At 37.0% G+C, this 16,558-nt stretch overlaps 1 protein-coding gene across 7 annotated transcripts in view; it reads left to right on the top strand.

Annotated features, from left to right (window-relative positions):
- Nucleotides 1-16,558, top strand: part of FAM135A (family with sequence similarity 135 member A) — an 80,177-nt gene that overhangs the window by 45,842 nt on the left and 17,777 nt on the right. For 4 of the 7 annotated variants that reach the window (XM_062572858.1, XM_062572855.1, XM_062572856.1 and 1 more), the window contains 6 exons: nucleotides 3,234-3,307; nucleotides 3,634-3,788; nucleotides 4,035-6,354; nucleotides 8,403-8,563; nucleotides 10,353-10,444; nucleotides 12,424-12,521. In XM_062572858.1, coding sequence (XP_062428842.1) covers nucleotides 3,234-3,307; nucleotides 3,634-3,788; nucleotides 4,035-6,354; nucleotides 8,403-8,563; nucleotides 10,353-10,444; nucleotides 12,424-12,521 — 2,900 coding nt within the window. The remainder of the gene's footprint in view (nucleotides 1-3,233; nucleotides 3,308-3,633; nucleotides 3,789-4,034; nucleotides 6,355-8,402; nucleotides 8,564-10,352; nucleotides 10,445-12,423; nucleotides 12,522-16,558) is intronic. The other 3 variants (XM_062572857.1, XM_062572860.1, XM_062572862.1) reach the window with 3 other exon arrangements.

Raw genomic sequence — 16,558 nt, 5'->3', positions numbered from 1 at the left:
TTGTTAATGAGAAGTTCAAGGCTTAGTCAGGAGGACAAATTAAATCTTTCAGAAAGATTTATTTGTTAGATTAGACATGCCAGCAGTAAGAACCTGTGATCATTTCACTGTTCCTCTGTCGTCTTACTTATCACTACATGCTGTTCATATAAATTCAGGAATCCTTGAAGTTAATTCTGGTAGAAGCTATAAAAGGAGAATACTATTTCAGTTAACCTGTGCTTGCATTCCACTGCTGCTATGTTAGTGTTTTTAGAAATATGTATTTAATAAGCAAGAATAAGCTTTAATATTTTTGTTGGTCCTGGTGCTAAAATATAAAATATATTGGGTAATGGGAATGATGTGTGCATAGTTTCTTCAATGTGGTTCTTTTTGAGCGCTCTGATTTAATTCAGTCTCTCTAACTGCCAAATACCTTAAAAATTGAATTTCACTGCAGTTATTTTAATAAAGGTAAATCAAAGTAGTTAATTACACTGAGTTGAGATATTGTGCATATTAAAAGTATATTTGTGATGCCTTCCAGTTTTCACAAAAGAGAAGGTCCCTTCCTCCCTCTCCTAAAAAAAAAAAAAAAAAAAAAAAAAAAAAAAAAAAAAAAGTGACATTTGGTTTCATACCTACATTTTTTTCCTCTTCCAATTGCTTATATGCCTACTGTCACTTAAAAAAAGTTATTTTTTAATCAAAGCTGCAGAAATGCTGTTTTCTGGAGGTATGAATCTGTACTCACAGTATAACAGTGTGAGATGGGGAATCTCCCATAGTCCTTAGAGTGGCTTGCTTTTGAGGAAAGCTCAGTCTCTTAAATTAATACCACTGGGCTCAAAGGTGATCATTGTTATAACTGAAAAAGTTGATCTTTGTTTTGGAAAAAGACGTGTCTACTAGCAATGTTTTAGTGAGTTCTGCAGTTACGTTATGCTTCATTGTCTTCCTAAAGGCAGATACTCTGTTGTATTCTTTTCTGGATGCTAAATGTCTCTTAATTTTACCATTTCCTCTTACAATACTATATCGTCTGCGCTTTCTACAGGAGATTCTCCCTGAGAAAGTCTTGTATTAATCCAAGAGAAACAAACACTTCTAGAACACATTCATATGGCTGGTTTAGATGTCTATAGTAAAATAGCTCCCTAGAAGTTCCTGCCCTCAGCATTTGGTCAAATAACTTTCACTCCCTGTGCATTGATTTTATATGCTTATAAAACAGCTGTTTTTGCTGGAATGTTGTTAGAAAATAAGGTTATAATGAAATAGTATATTTTAAATACCTTACAATCACTTTGAATACATCTCATAAAAAGCTCTACCAGGTTTTAATTGCTGCATTAAAAAGGTGGGAAATTTTAGGCTTATTGGAGCATCTGTCACCTATAATATCCTCCTAATAATAAATTTTTTAACTGAGTTTTATTGAAAAAACTACTTGAGATATGTTATTTTAGTATTACAAAATTTGGCACACTATATTAGCTTATAGGAGATATTTGTTCCATAGTGACATCTTCTGGTAGGTCTGAACATGGTACTCCAAAATCATTCCTTTCAGTTTGATAAGTCCAAAAATATAATGATAATATATATATACTGCATTTTTCCCCTTCAGAATATTAATTTATCTGGGCATTTGGAGCAGTCCGAAGTTTGCTTTCTACTAGCGTTGTGCCTTTGCTGTTGTACTGAGAGCTCACTGGAGCTGGTCATTGGATTTTCTCCAGAAGTACTGGAATTGTTTGAACAGTTACGAATAGCAAACAAAAGAAACCCTTCCTCTTGCTTTTCTAAGCAGTCAATGGCAGAATTGTCAAGACCTGTTCTCCCTATAATTCCTGTTACTTTACGTGATGAAGTGACTGACTGCAGCTAAATTCAAACCCACCTCCCTTTCCTGCTGAGAAACAGTTTTATGCTCTATTCTTGGTCTGGCATCACAGAAACATCTACTAATTGGGAAATATTCCTGTTATTATTTTATTTCCTGTCATACAGCTGATTAAGATCTCTTGATTATTTTTAAGTTATTTAGGATGACAGCCAGTCATCATGATGATCAATTGCTTTAAAAACCTAGTTTTGAAACAGTAGATGTCTGTAGAGGGAGTGTTGTCCTTTTCTGGAGAGAACATTAAGGGTTAACTGTGAGTAAATTACATTTTTAGAAGGTAGATACCCATTTAATATGCTAGTTGGGAAAACACAGAGGATGTTACTTAGGGGTGCTCTGATTCTAGCCCACCTTGTGTACACGCAAACTTGTAGCACGTAGGTCTCTTCTGTTTGTGTGTGCATGTGCTTATGATCACTGAGATTGGAAGCTGTCTTTACAAGGAAGTATCTGATTTAATGTTTTCTTTTACTTCCTTTGACTTTAAAATATTGTCCAAGGCACTTCATAGATGATGTGCCTCACTGAGATAACCTCACTGAGGTTAATTCTGTACAATACAATAAACTGGATTCTAATGCTGAGATGGAAGGGCTTGAAGCTTATAGTGAAGTCTGGAGAGTGTTTTTTCTAAATACCTTGGAGATTTTTTCCCCAAATTTTCTTTAATTAAAAAAATAAGGGGAAAAAGAAAAGGTGGAAGCTACAAAACATAAAACTTGACCAACTGATGCGCTCTCTAAACATTTCTGTGGTGATTTATCAGGATGAAGAGGAGCTTTCAGTTGCTTCTCAGCAGTTCTTTATCTTTTAACAAAAGTAAACTTGGTCCTTAAAGGTTTGTGTTTGCCAGTTAACGCAGCGGATTTGCCCAGTGCCGTGTCCATGCTGAGGACGTGGCCAGCTACTACACACGGCTTGGCTTTCGCTGCACTGCCGAGGATGGGGACCTGCTGGGGTGCAATGCCTGCCCGTGGGGTCCGGTGCAAACTCGCACTTGCATCCCTACGGGAATGTTTTGAATTCCTCTTAATATTTTTGCATGTTAGTGTTCCAGATGAGCCTTGTTTGGATGATTCATTTCTTTATAATTGAGTTTTCAGCAGGCAACTGAGTCTAATGCAGTTCCCTCAGTCATCCAGGGCATAAGTTAAAGTTCTCTTTTCAGTTGATAGTCTTGTCCATGGCATCTGCTCCCTCGTACAGCTGAACTGGGCATTTATAAAAAATCATTGTCTGTGTAGTCCATGCAAGTTAGTAACATTGCAGTGTGGGAATCCTGGTCAATTTTCAAAAACTGTTGTAATATAAAATCAGCTCTTACTTTATTTGGATCTTGCAGGTGCGCAGATTTGCAGAAGCATTCTTTTGTCTTGAGCATCCTAGGCAAGCTGCCCTTGCCTACCAAGAACTACAGTGAGTAGCCTTTTGAAGTGCACAATATATAGCACCCAGCAGTATTTATTCTATAGCTTATGCTGTGTAGAAATACTATCTTGTAGAAATACTTATGTAACAAATTCAGGAGAAAATGCTCTAAATACACATTTAAAGTTTTTTAATGAAGATCATATAAGAAGTTAAGGCAGTAGAATTCAAATGTAGTAATAGAACAGCCTTTCTATTAAGTAAGTAGTTTGTAAAAAACATTCTCCTGAAGTGAGTTAAACTACTACTAATTTCTGCTAATGTAAATATAAATACTTGTATTTTGTCATATAGGATGACTTTCTTTCTTTCAGTGCTCAAAGTCATCTACAAATGTGCGCAGCTATCAAAAATACTTCCTTCTGCAGTTCTCTCCCGCCCCTCCCTGTTGAATGCAGTGAACTAGATGGAGATACGAACTCCCTACCTATAATCTTTGAAGATCGGTATTTAGATTCAATTACTGAAGGTAAATAAAAACCTTATTGCAGTTTTCTCTTTGGAGAAATGAGCAAAAGTGATAGAAAAATTGAGTGTTTTTCTTTGCATTTCTTCCTGACTGTGACAGAGTATATTCTCATTTTCTATGAGATGTTGCTATGGTTTGAGTTTTGAGGATTTGTAAAGTTCTATAATTACTAATGTTTTATAACCTCAGTTATTTGCATAATCTTGTTGTAAACAATACTTTCTTTCTCACTTTTTTTGATAAAAGATCTGGATGTACCCTGGTTGGTAGTTCAGAATCTTCCAAGGTCAGAGTCCAATAAACTGGATAAAATTGAGGCTGAAGAAGGTTTTGTAGCTGGCTTTACTAGCCCAGAATTGAAAATAAGACCTGCAGGTGCCTCCAACCTTTGGCATGCAGAAAGTGAAAAGCTGCTAACAAAATCTTTGAAAGGGAAAAATGAAGATGCAAATAAATCCAAAGTTAAGGTTACTAAGCTTATGAAAACGATGAAACCTGAGAACACAAAAAAAATTGTGAAACAGAACTCTAAGGACTCTGTGGTCTTAGTGGGCTACAAATGCTTGAAAAGTGCAGCACTGGAAGATTCCTCTAGAAGCTCAGAGGTCAGACCTTCATGTAATGCTACTGAAGGGCTAGACCCTATGTTAGGTGGATTTCCTTGTGATACAAAGACCTGCACAAGGCAAATAAGTCAAACAGAACTTGCATGTTTGCCATCTAGAACTGAGCAAAAGACTGCCAAGGTTGAAAGTGTTCAACCAAGTCAGTGTAGCCCAGTGAATTCTTACTGTGCAAATGTGGCCGATTTTGGTGGACTTAATATCTCCCAGGCAGGTCCTGGAATTACAGAAACAGATAGTGCTTTGCAGCCCGGAGGTACGCTTGACGGTTGTCATGAAGGTCAGCCAACTTCATCAGGTGTCAGGACAATTGAGGTCAAACCGAGTAATAAGAATCCCTACGAAGGGGAGAAAGTAACTGTTCACATTGGATCGTGGGCTGAGTTTCCACAAGATGGACTGCAAGGAGAGAATTTGGTGACATCCCATATTCAGGCTTCAGAATCTGAAAATCAGCTGAACTCAGGAGAACAAGTATTTGGGAAGGAAGATGTCCATGAAAGAAATTTCCGACATACTGGTGATGTCTTCACAAGAGCAAGAAGTTATCAGCCTGCTCTTTCTACAAAAGAAACTCCAGTTTCTGTAAGTAGAGACATGACTAAATTACCAGATGTTAGTGTAACTTGTGCCTCCTCTAGGTTTTCAGATTCAGGTGTAGAAAGCGAACCAAGTTCTTTTGCAACTCACCCCAACCCTGATCAGGTTTTTGAAAATGTTCCAGGGCAAAGTGCATACACTAGTGAAAGATTATTTCCTCAGCTTTTGCTAAAACCAGACTGTGCTATAAAAAATGCAATAGAAAGCCATTGTACTGAGAGTACCAGTGCTGTAAGTGAAATACAGTCATCCCTGACATCAATAAATTCTCTGCCTTCAGATGATGAGCTGTCACCTGATGAAAATTCAAAGATATCTATTGTACCTGAATGCCAGCTAAGTGACAGCAAAACTGTATTGGATCTTGGAGCAATTGACTTACCAAAATGCGATGACAGTGAAAAACCAAATAACAATTTGCAGCAACAGTGTGTTGTATTTTCAGGGCATTCAGATAATGAAACTCTGTCCATACATTCCTCACATTCAGACACAAAAGATCTTTTGCGCTTAGTTGCTTCAGATGACGATACATCTACTGATAACAAAAGTTACAGCCCACGGGCAAACCTTGGTGCAACTTCCAAGGATTCTCAGGACCTTGAAAAGCATCAAAACACTACAGAAAAAACAGATAAATTGCCTTTGGAAATTACTTGTATGGGTGAGCCATCTGTTGTGTCAGGTTGTTCATCCGTAAATGCTGAGTGTGAGATTGAAAAAACCAATGAACGAAAACATAATGAAACTTTAGGAGTAGAGGAGACAACTGAAGAATTGTTAATAGTTAAAAGTGAAACTGGTACAGATAATTTTTCTCCAACCAGTAGTACTGATATAGTAAAGCAAGGGCTTGTAGAAAACTATTTTGGCTCTCGAAGCAGCACAGATATTTCAGATATTTGGCCGATGGACAACAGCAATCCTGTTAGCCCTCAAAAGGAAACATATGAAAAACAAGTGATTTGCTCTTCTCAACAAGATGAAGAAGACAACGAGGATCAAGAAATGATTGAAAACGGGTATTATGAAGAAACGGACTATAGTATTTTAGATGGAGCTTCCAGTGCTGACCCAGACCAGGATCGTGGTTTTGCAGAAGAGAGAACTCTGAGATCTGAGAGGACTGATAGCGGGTATCTAGGAGATGGGATAACTGTGCCTCCTGTCTGTACTCCTGGTTGCCTGTCTTTTCCTTCTGCTCTGAGAGACTCTCCTTGCAATGTTATCTGCTCATCAAGGACTAAATCTGATGCAATTACTCAGCAGCCAGGCAGCACATCCTACAGCTCAGCTTCATCTGTTTCCTGGTATGAAAGCTCCCCAAAACCTCAAATGCTAGCGTAAGTGACTGTTTTAAAACAAAGTTTATTTACCCTCAGAAATGGTGTCAGTGATGTGTAGAAGGGAAAAAGAAGCACGCTTAGGCTCCCCAGTGCCCCCAGAATTGTAGCTTGTTGATCCTGCATGCTGCAGTTGCATCACGTTTTAGATGTTCAGGTAAAAGGTGTTAGCACAGAATTCCTTTCATCAGTTACCCTGGTAGTGGTTTTGACAAACTTCAAGCAAAATAGATTTTGTTTTTCTGTAGTAATACCATTTTTTTAAAAAATAAGCATTCAGCCAAAAAGTGATACAGTAATAGCTACTGAGCATAATAATGGTGTTTTATGAAATGGAAACAGTTGAAACAGTAAGTATAGGAAAACATGCTTTGATTTTGAAAAATAAGAAGTCAAAAAAGCCCTGTAACTTGTTGACCATTCAAATTGGTTAAGCAAAGCTGTGTGTGATACTGGCCAAGTTGATGGCCTTATTTTTAGTCTTAACTTAAATACCAAAATTTAACACCTGAAAGACCATAGTACTCCCAATTACACTGCAGTATGGTAATAAAAACTGAATTTAGAGGAACATCACAGATTCCAGATTGTATCCTCTTGTATTGCAAATGGGCATTTTCCTTGATACCCCCTACTGCTACGTGAACATAGAAAGCAGCAGTTTAATGTAGTGCAGTGGAAGTAACATGTTGCTATCAGAAAGAAGAAAACTTTGCAGAGAGAAATGAAGAAATAGGAAGACGAGAGAGCTTGTGGGAAGCAGTTGAGGACACTAACAAGGATCTAGTGGTGGTGGAAGAAAGCAAGAATAAAAGTGAGAGGACAGAAACACAACTTCTGATATAACAGAAAATGGGAAGCAGAGGGTGGATAGTGGCATGGAATAGGAGAGATGAAAAATGGAATATTTAGGGTGTTTTGTAACCATGAAAGAAAGGGGGAACTTGGTGGGAGTAAAAACAGGGGCTTGGCCCTGGGGAGAGCAGTGTTCTGCAGGGTAGGATAATTGGAATTCCAGACATCAGGAGTTGTTTTAGAGAACTAATTTTGATACATTTGGTTCATAAAACATTACTTGAGACCAACAGACAGCAATGAGACCTGTTTAAGCTGACTGTTTTGAGGCTAGCTGACTGGCTTTTGCCAGTTAGTGAGGAATGAAAGAAAGAGAAAGGCAAGAAAACAGAGAAGGAGAAGAGTAGAATGGGAGGAACACGAGGCTGGAGAGCCTGAGGAGGACAAGATTCCAGGGTGACACTGTGAGGGATTGTGCAGAACAGATGAAATAAGGAGGGAAGGGATATAGGGAAGAGGAAAACTTTTGGCATGAAACAAATATGTGAAGTGTTGCAAAGAAACTCTGAAATATGATTAATCCTGTAGGAAGGTCCTACTCAAAGAAACTATGAGGAGGGGAAGGGAAGGAGGAACTCCTAGCATGTGGGGAGCTCAGCTATTTTAAACTATGTAGTGTAAATCCTCACATGATATGTAAAAGATCGGAGGTCTGGATCTGTTTTTGTTTGAAGTAAGTATCAGTTGTTCCCTCTATCAGAAGGACTTTCTGGAGAGCAATTGCAGTGTTGTCTACAGCTCCCCACAGACCTAGAAAATAAGTTTCAAGTTTGGCAGGAATTATCAAAAGTCAATCTTTGACTTGATTTCAGATCACATTATAGTTCATGTAATTTTGTTAGCATTGCATTTAAGCAGAGCTGTTGCTACTCAAGACCACAATTAAATCAACATCTTTAGTGGCTTCAGAAATACTTCACAGTTTGCAGAGATGTTCAAAGGAGAAGGGAGTGGAGCTTGGGTTATGAATTTAGTTATAGGAGAAAAGGTTCTTCAGGAAGCTGAACTGAAAAAATATTTTGAAGGACTAATTTATTTTGTGAAGATACTAATTTGACAAATGTTTTTTCCTTCGTACCAATTAAATAGAATGCAAAAGTAAAAAGACAGTAGAGAACTCTACCTTAGGAGACCCTACATTTGTCTACTCATAGTATAGTAAATATTTTATCATAAATATTGTTCTGTTCCAGTTTCCTCCAGGCTAAAGAAGAACTGAAGCAACTTAAACTTCCTGGATTTATGTATAGTGATGTTTTCAAACTGGCTTCTTCGATACCTTATTTTAGTATGGAAGAGGATGACTATTCAGAAGATGGAATACATCTTATAGTCTGCGTCCATGGCCTAGACGGTATGCAGGGAAAGCTGATACTGAATGAGATATCGGTTCAGATTACTCACATCAGTCAAGTTTACCTTATGTCATTTGAACTCTGAACTAAACCTTGCTGAAATAGGTTCACTGAAAGGAAATGGGAACCTGACTTTGTAAGGCTGGCTTTGACACTTTATTCCATGAAATCATTTAAATTAAGAATTTTATGTAACATTTCTCTTCAAAACTTCTGTACACATAAGCTCAGTTTATGTCATAGTTCAAATTAGGTAAATCTTCTAGTTTTTATTACATACAGATATTTGCCCATACCCTGGTAATAGGCTAATGTTACATTGTCGATGAAAATTCAGTGCATGTATCATATTATGAGGAAAATTCTACATGTAAAATGAGACATTACTGCAAACATCAAGTATTAGATTTTAAAACGTTAGATAGAATCATACGTGTCATAGAATCGCTGGTTGAGGTTGGTGGGGATTCTGGCGATCTTCTAGTCCAACCCCCCTGCTCTAAATGGGAGCAACTAGAGCAGACTGCCCAGGACCATGTCCGGTCAAGTTTTAACGTATCTCCAAGGATGGAGAGAATATTGTAGTAGAAATGAGTAAGTCTCCTGCTAAATGCAAGAAGTTGGGAAAATGTGAACAGCTTGAATCTTTTCACCTGCTTTTAGTTTGAAGCACAAGTGCATGCTAAGAAGTGATATCCCCTCTGGTTTGTTTTTCTTAATAGCTTTCTGCCATCAGTCTTTCTGTTTCTTTTTGTGAAGCTTCTAAAATGAACGATGTGAGGAAATCAACAAAGCAACACACAAAATATTGGACCATTTTTATATTTGCAGGACTTTCTTGTTCATCTTTTGAATTCCTAAATTAAAAAAAAAAAATACAGCTTTTCTTTCTGCTTATGGGCAGAAAGCACCCATTGTTAAGCACTTTTAACGTTGAACTCTGAATGTGCCTTCTTACTAGCATAAATGTTCAGGTGCCATTGGGTGCCAAGAGTTGATATAAAAGTTAACCATAAAAACTATTGTTTAAAAACATGTCTTTGAAGCCTTCAAATAGTCCATATAGTCAGATTTCTTTTTAAAGAAATAGGGATTCTCCTTACTATTTAAATCAGTTATTAATAACTGATTTAAATAAGAACCTTGTTCTCTAATTAGGGCAGTAGGAGTTGCCTTTCTTGGTAATCTTACGATGGTTTAGATGGTGAATGTGGAGTGATGGAGGAAAAGGGCCTTATTCTTTCCTGACAAACTCCAAAGTTATTTGCGATCATTGATGTAGGGGAATCTTTCGGAGGCTGGCTAAACTAGCTTTAGTTGTCTTGTGTACCACTTTTAATGTATCTTTATCTGCTGACAGTCCACTTTGACTTTTACCCTGCAAAAAGCTTTCTAATATGCCCTTATTCCTTGCCTCTTCACCAAGTTCTTTAAATTAGCTCAGAGAACTTTAACTGACTTTTATCAAAGTTAATCAGATTTTTAAGTATTTAATGTTCAGAGTGCTATGTATCTATTGGGTGCTGAGACAAACTCATCAAACATGACTTCCTAAATCCTTTTTTAAGTGGTGGCTAAGTTGAATGTCATTTTTACAGACTTTTTCTACATTGTATTTGACATAGCAGTTTATCTTCCCAGGTCTCATTGAATTTTAATTAGGGGTGAGAATATCGTTAGCTGTGTTTAAATATAAAGCTGTGCTGCCGAGTTATTGCAGTATTCTATTTTCTGCAAGTTTAACTTGCAGTAAAAAGTATGTAACTCTTGATTGTTTTCCCTTTTAAGGTAACAGCGCTGATCTCAGATTAGTGAAGACTTACATTGAGCTAGGGCTGCCTGGAGGGAGAATAGATTTTCTTATGTCCGAGAGGAATCAGGTATTTGCCAACATCAAAAGAATTTTTGTAAAGCAATAAATAGTGTACATTTTCAGACATATTTAATGACACTGTTGCCTTGCAGTTTGCCACCTTCTGTATGTTTTTATTGCATTTAGCAGGAAATGATGATTTCAATGTATTTCATGCAAATAAGTCCCCTCACAGAGTCTGTGATTTGATCTGTAGTTTGTATTAAAGTAATTACAACACCTAATACAAAACCGAAGGTAGATATATAATGAATAATATTTGTTGCTGCTGTTTTGTTGTATATACTGAAATCCTCTAAGTTCTCAGCATAACTAGGCGGAATTATAGATAAAATACCCTTGATTTTAATATTTTAGAAATTGGTAGGGGAAGAAGGGAAATTTTTATTTCACAAGATCTGAGAAATACAAAATATCGATCTCTTTGTCACTGTACTGTAGGATCTGCATGATGACACTGAATCAGTATCAAATTAGCTGTCTTAAACTTTTGTGAACTTTCATATTTTCAGAAGAGGTAAACTTAAAAAAACACAGAAGACCTATTTTTATAAATACATATTTTTTTTCTGGGCTACGTATTGTATTAGATGTACTTCAGGGAAGCGATAGAATAGAGAGCGTCTTTAATGGGTCCAGTGAAAGGTTACTTTAGCACAGTGGCATATTCCTGGTGCTAGCTGCTGGGATACCATGAGATCAGGCTGGGCAGGCACTGAGCTGTGCTTGCTCTTAGGTAGTTGCCTCATAGTTTTTGGCAGTCAGCAGTTCTGAAACTTCCCAAGTTGGGAATCCCGTTGAGACCGTTGAGTCTAATAGCTACTCATGGACTCTTCTCCTTGACACTGGCCGATTGAGATATGTATATATGTGTGTGTGTGTGTGTATACACTCACACACATTTATATGGGGTTTTTGAATGCATTTTTTCTAGGGAATTGAGACCTAGTCCATTCAGCCTCTTCTTTTGCGGAAGAGGTGTGGAACAGGTTTTTTTGACTATTCATGATATCCTTTTCTGCCTATCTCCAAACTTCCTCTCTTTTAAGATGGGATGATCAGAATTTCATCAGACATTGAAAATGCTTATGCACTATGGACTTACTAAATACTATATTGATATTTTCTGTTCTTCTATTGATTTCCTAACGTAGCTAATCATAACACACGTGCGCACGTGCACACACACTTTATTATGTGTGTATATATTTAGGACTGTTCTTCGACGTAACATTGTGTTGCGTTTCTAAGCCTTGCCATTTTATCCACCCAGTTGTGCGGTACTATAAGATGTTTCTGTAATTCTGGTCAGTTCTAGACTTGACTGTCCTGGGTAATTTGGTGCTGACAACAATCTCTTGTTATTCTCCTCCTTTCCTTTTCCAGATCATTTATGAATATTTTGAATACTACAGATTTTAGCACAGATCCTTTGGAATTTGCGTTGAAAAGTTACTGCATTTTTTGCCTACCACTTTTTATTTTTTTTACTGTTAATGATTGTAGAGAAGCAGCTATGAATTGGCAGTAATGTTTTAGAGAGGGGGTTGTTCTGAATTAAACTGTGCTAATGTAGTCTGTCTTTCCGTTGTTACAGCAATTGTCCCATACTTCTATTTCATGGGCAGTGTGATTTAGTTTTGTATATGCAGTTTGGTCTTCTGTTTCTCTACAGATAAGATTATGTGTATGGGGAGGCCTAGATGTAAGGCTGGCAGTTTGTTATATTGAGATTTGTTTTGGTGTGTTAGAACAAAGTAGTCTTACAAAAAAATGTATATCACTTTATTCTGTGTTACAAGAAAAAAATTGAAAAATGAGAATAACCAGCTGCAATGTGTCTGTTTGAAGTTAATATAGATGCTTTTATTTATGTGCTTTTATATTGAAAAAAACACTGGGGAATAAGAATTCAGACTGAATGCAGAATATATATTGCTGCATTAGAAAATACAGTTGTTATTTTTTATTTCTTTTATTTTGCAGAATGATACCTTTGCTGATTTTGATTCCATGACAGATCGCCTTTTAGATGAAATTATACAGTATATTCAAATTTATAATCTAACCCTTTCAAAAATCAGGTAATATCTGTTCTATACTATTTATAGAAGTAAAACTAAAAGTAGAGCCCTGTGTTGTTCTGAACTGTGATGCTCAGCAGCAGGCCACAAGACAGCTGGGAAAGAGAAATTCATGGAGGGAGAGGAGTAGTAGGGGAAAGGAAGACAAAAGAGAGAGAATACCCAGCAGAAAGAAAATTGAACAGTATCAGTCGCAACTAATCCTACCAGTGGTTTTTGGAGCAGAGTGACTTATGCATTGTATTTTGGGACCTACTGTCCTGTGCCTCCTCAGAGATCTTGTTTGGTTGTGTTCAGCAATAAAACAGTAATATTTTGAGAAAGTAGGAAGAAATAATAACAGTGCTGTTTCTAAATTAAAATAGCTTTCTTCTAACTTCATAGCCTGTTTACGAAGTATGGCATGGCAGACTGTCTATAATGACATTCCTACAGGAAAATTTCATCTAATTTATCACTTTAAAGAGCAGCTGCTTGAGGAAAAATTACATTATTTTGACGTTTTCTCATTGTTTCATCCTCTAGAAAGCATGTTTTACATCTTAATAGAGGGTTTATCCCAGTATGCATATTCTTTTTCTCTTTTTCTGTTATTTTTAGGGAATACCTGTCCCATTTATTTTTCTCAAAGTAGGATACATTTTGGGGGCAGAGTGCATACTAACACAGCTGCATTAATTGAGTTGGCTCATAGGTAGATGAAGGGAGCAGATTCAAGTCTGACTTTACCCATTTGTTTAGATACCCTCAAATTATCAGTCTGGAGTGTTTTTTGACTGACTGGTTACTGTTGCATCTCCTACAACAGCACTTCTGGGAAATACAATGTTAAGTGATGAGTGGGAAAAAATAAATATTTTTAATCAGTTAATATACATACATTTTTCTGGGTAAATAAAAATGTGGCAAGCACCAAGAAACAGAAAACATTTTTGTTATATATCAATTAAGAACTACTTAGATGGTGTTCGTGAACAGAATGAATTAATAGAAAAGTGCAGGATGCTCCATTACAATACTGAGACAAGGGCACAGAGTTTGGGAAGGGAGGCCTGGAAAGTTTTTTTTTTTTTTTTTTTTTTTAAGTACTGTTCCTTTTTCCCCCTTAAGTCTGAGGTCGGTGAAGCTGAAGAATTTCTACAACCTTTGTTTGGTAGGCCTTACTCAACTAGAAAAAAACATCTAACATGCTTTAAATATAATCTCACTTTTTAAACAAGTGTTTCTGTTTTAACATAGGTAGGGTTTGACATGGTTAATTTTGTCTAAATCAACAATTTTTAAAAAATCTACTAGGTGATTGTGTTTGTATAATGCAGAGCAGTGTATTAGCACTTGCAGTTTTGAAGAGTTCTGTAACCCCACATGTTGACATGCTCTCTCCCATCATGTAGTCTAAAGGCTACAGTGAGCAAACTCACCATGTTACCTTCTCATTGCTCATACCTGCGAATCAGAGCCTCTTTTGTTGTCTCAACAGATGTTTAATTTCTAGGAAAAAAAACATCGGTTATCAGGTTTTTTTACTGCTTGTCACTTGGGAGATTTTTTTTTTTTTTTTTTTTTTTCAACATTTATATTGTGTTTGGCCTTCACAAAGCAAAAGTCTCCATCTGTCAAATTTTGCTTGTCTAATGAGAAAGTTATGCCTATCAGCAAACGCTGCAGCTATTTCCTGGTAACTATAGGAAAGATCTGTCAGAAAGAGATGTGCTTATATGCAGGTCCTTCAAGGGAGGACCCAGAAAGCCAAGGAAGAACTTTTGGGAAGACCTGTGTTCAAGTGTGCATTTCTACCTCATCCTGGCTGTCCTTTTTTAGGGAAAGTGTAATTTGTTCTAGCTAGCTTTGCTCTCCTGGATGATACTGGTTGCTCCTGCAAAGTCTCCTTGTCTAGTAAAGGAAGTGTTCTCTATCTAGGTCCTTGCAAATGGAACTTCATCCGGAGTGGAGTCAAATCAGCCACCAGATCTCAAATGAATTCATGGGACAAAAAAGACTGGACAGTAGTGTCTCAGAAAAATCTGTTTAGTGCCTCTATGGCTCTCTGATGGTCAAAATCTTGCTGTGGCCAAAAGGGAACACATGTTGCATACAGAGCTAAGAATCTGTTGTTTATCAGGTTCATGTTTTAACAACCTAATCAAAGATGCAACAAGAAATTACTATTAGTCCAGTTACAAAAACACTAAAATTCATAGCTCAAATTAATACAGAAAAATCTCATTATTAATATAGTTAAAGTTGTTATACAAAACCTACCTAATCTCTTTTCTCTGATGTTATACTCTGCTTCCAAAAGCCATCTGAATCCTGAGATTGAGATCATCCTCAAGCAGAACCAGGAGGAGAAGGGTTACAGGGAGTCATCAGCATCCCAGTGCTCCAGCAGGAGTAGGAAGATGTTCATAATGGGGCGTTCTGCCTCCTTAGCCTTGGGCCTGCCTGGATTTATTTTCCTACATTTTTTATACATCTTTTTCATTATTTTTTATGTTTTTTTTTTTTTTTTGCAGTCTGCTCACATGCTTTTATTTTCACTGTTTCCCAGTTACTCATTTTTTCTGTTACCCCTAATGCTGTTTTTTCTTCTCCCTGACCTACAAGGTTGCACTGCTGCAGTGACCATTAATTGACCATTAGCTGGGACCTCTGGCGTATGATACCTGTCTCTGCACAAGCCAGAGAAGTCCTGAGATTCTGCACTGCTGGGTCAATGCAAAGCCCCTTGCCTTTCACAAGTAAGGGCAAAAACATATTTAGTGGGTTACATTCTTGTAGTGAGGTAAGAAAAGGCACTCGAAGCACAGAGCTGTACTGTAATGTCAGCTTCAATAAAACAACATTTTTGATACTACCAAGGCACTAATACCAGGTAATGCACTGGTACGCAACTCAACGTAGGCATTAGCTTTCTTGTCAGTCTGAAAAAAATCTCTCTTTTCAGTGCAGTGTGGGTTGGAAGCAAGAACTGGAAGCTTTGTTTAAACCAACACCAGTTTATTGTATAAAACAACTGTTGGTGAAAGAATCACGGAATAATTTGGGTTGGAAGGAGGCTGGAGGTCATCTGGACCTGTACAACTCACACCATTGGCATCTTCAAAGTTAGATATGACTTTGAAGTAAGATCTAGCTTTGATGTTGGAGAAAATTGCTCAGTCATATCCATTCAAATTTTGAGCCTCTCCAAGGATGGCAACCTTTTTTGGTCGTCATGTAGCTAGAAAGTAAACTGCAAGATCTTATAGCATTGTTGGAGAAAGCATTGTCCTCATGTAAAATTCTATATAAATTTCTGAGCCGTATTGGATTTTCATCTTAGTTGGATTATTCAGCTTTTTCATCCTTTTACTGGCTTACAAAAAGAGAAAGAGATTTTTTTTTGTGCTGCACGTACAGTAAAACATCTGTTTTCTGGTCAGACCAAAGCTGTCTAGCCTAGTCAGCTGTTTCTTACAGGTAGATATTTAGGGAAAGAATACAAGAGAAGGGCATGTAATAGGATAAGTTGTTGGTATGCCATTTGGCACTTTAAAGACTTGCTGAGCTTAAGATTGTTTCAGTAACTCTGTGTTTTACAGCTCTTGCTGATTATTTTTTTTCCTTTTGTGAATTATTGTAGTTGGACCAGATCTTTTGTTTGCTAGCAAAGACTAATGGAGTTTTACTGTGTCTGATTTTACAGTATGATCTGAATTGGTAAGCTGGTGCTATAAAGCAAATACAAATACTGCAGTATAATTTTTTTTTTAGTTTGTTGAATTAATGCTATCTTATACTCAAAAGATTGTAATATTGCCACCTGCTGTTCAGAAATGCACTGGTTTTGCAGAGCTATATCGTTACGTCCAGCAGTTGCAGATAACTGAAAGAAAGAACAAATAGGACAAGTCATGTTTCTGTCTTAAACTTTCAAAACCCTTTTTTCTCACACTAGATTTGACAAAATCCTTAAACCTTTCTCTATTTGAAAATAATATTAAAGACTTATTACATGTTCCCTTAGACCTCTGGATTTGAACACTGTATACTGC

The sequence above is a fragment of the Rhea pennata genome, chromosome 3 (assembly GCF_028389875.1).
Source record: "Rhea pennata isolate bPtePen1 chromosome 3, bPtePen1.pri, whole genome shotgun sequence".
NCBI classification, from domain to species: domain Eukaryota; kingdom Metazoa; phylum Chordata; class Aves; order Rheiformes; family Rheidae; genus Rhea; species Rhea pennata.
The sequence above is the reverse complement of the archived record's forward strand: the minus strand, read 5'-3'. Positions and strand labels throughout refer to the sequence as shown.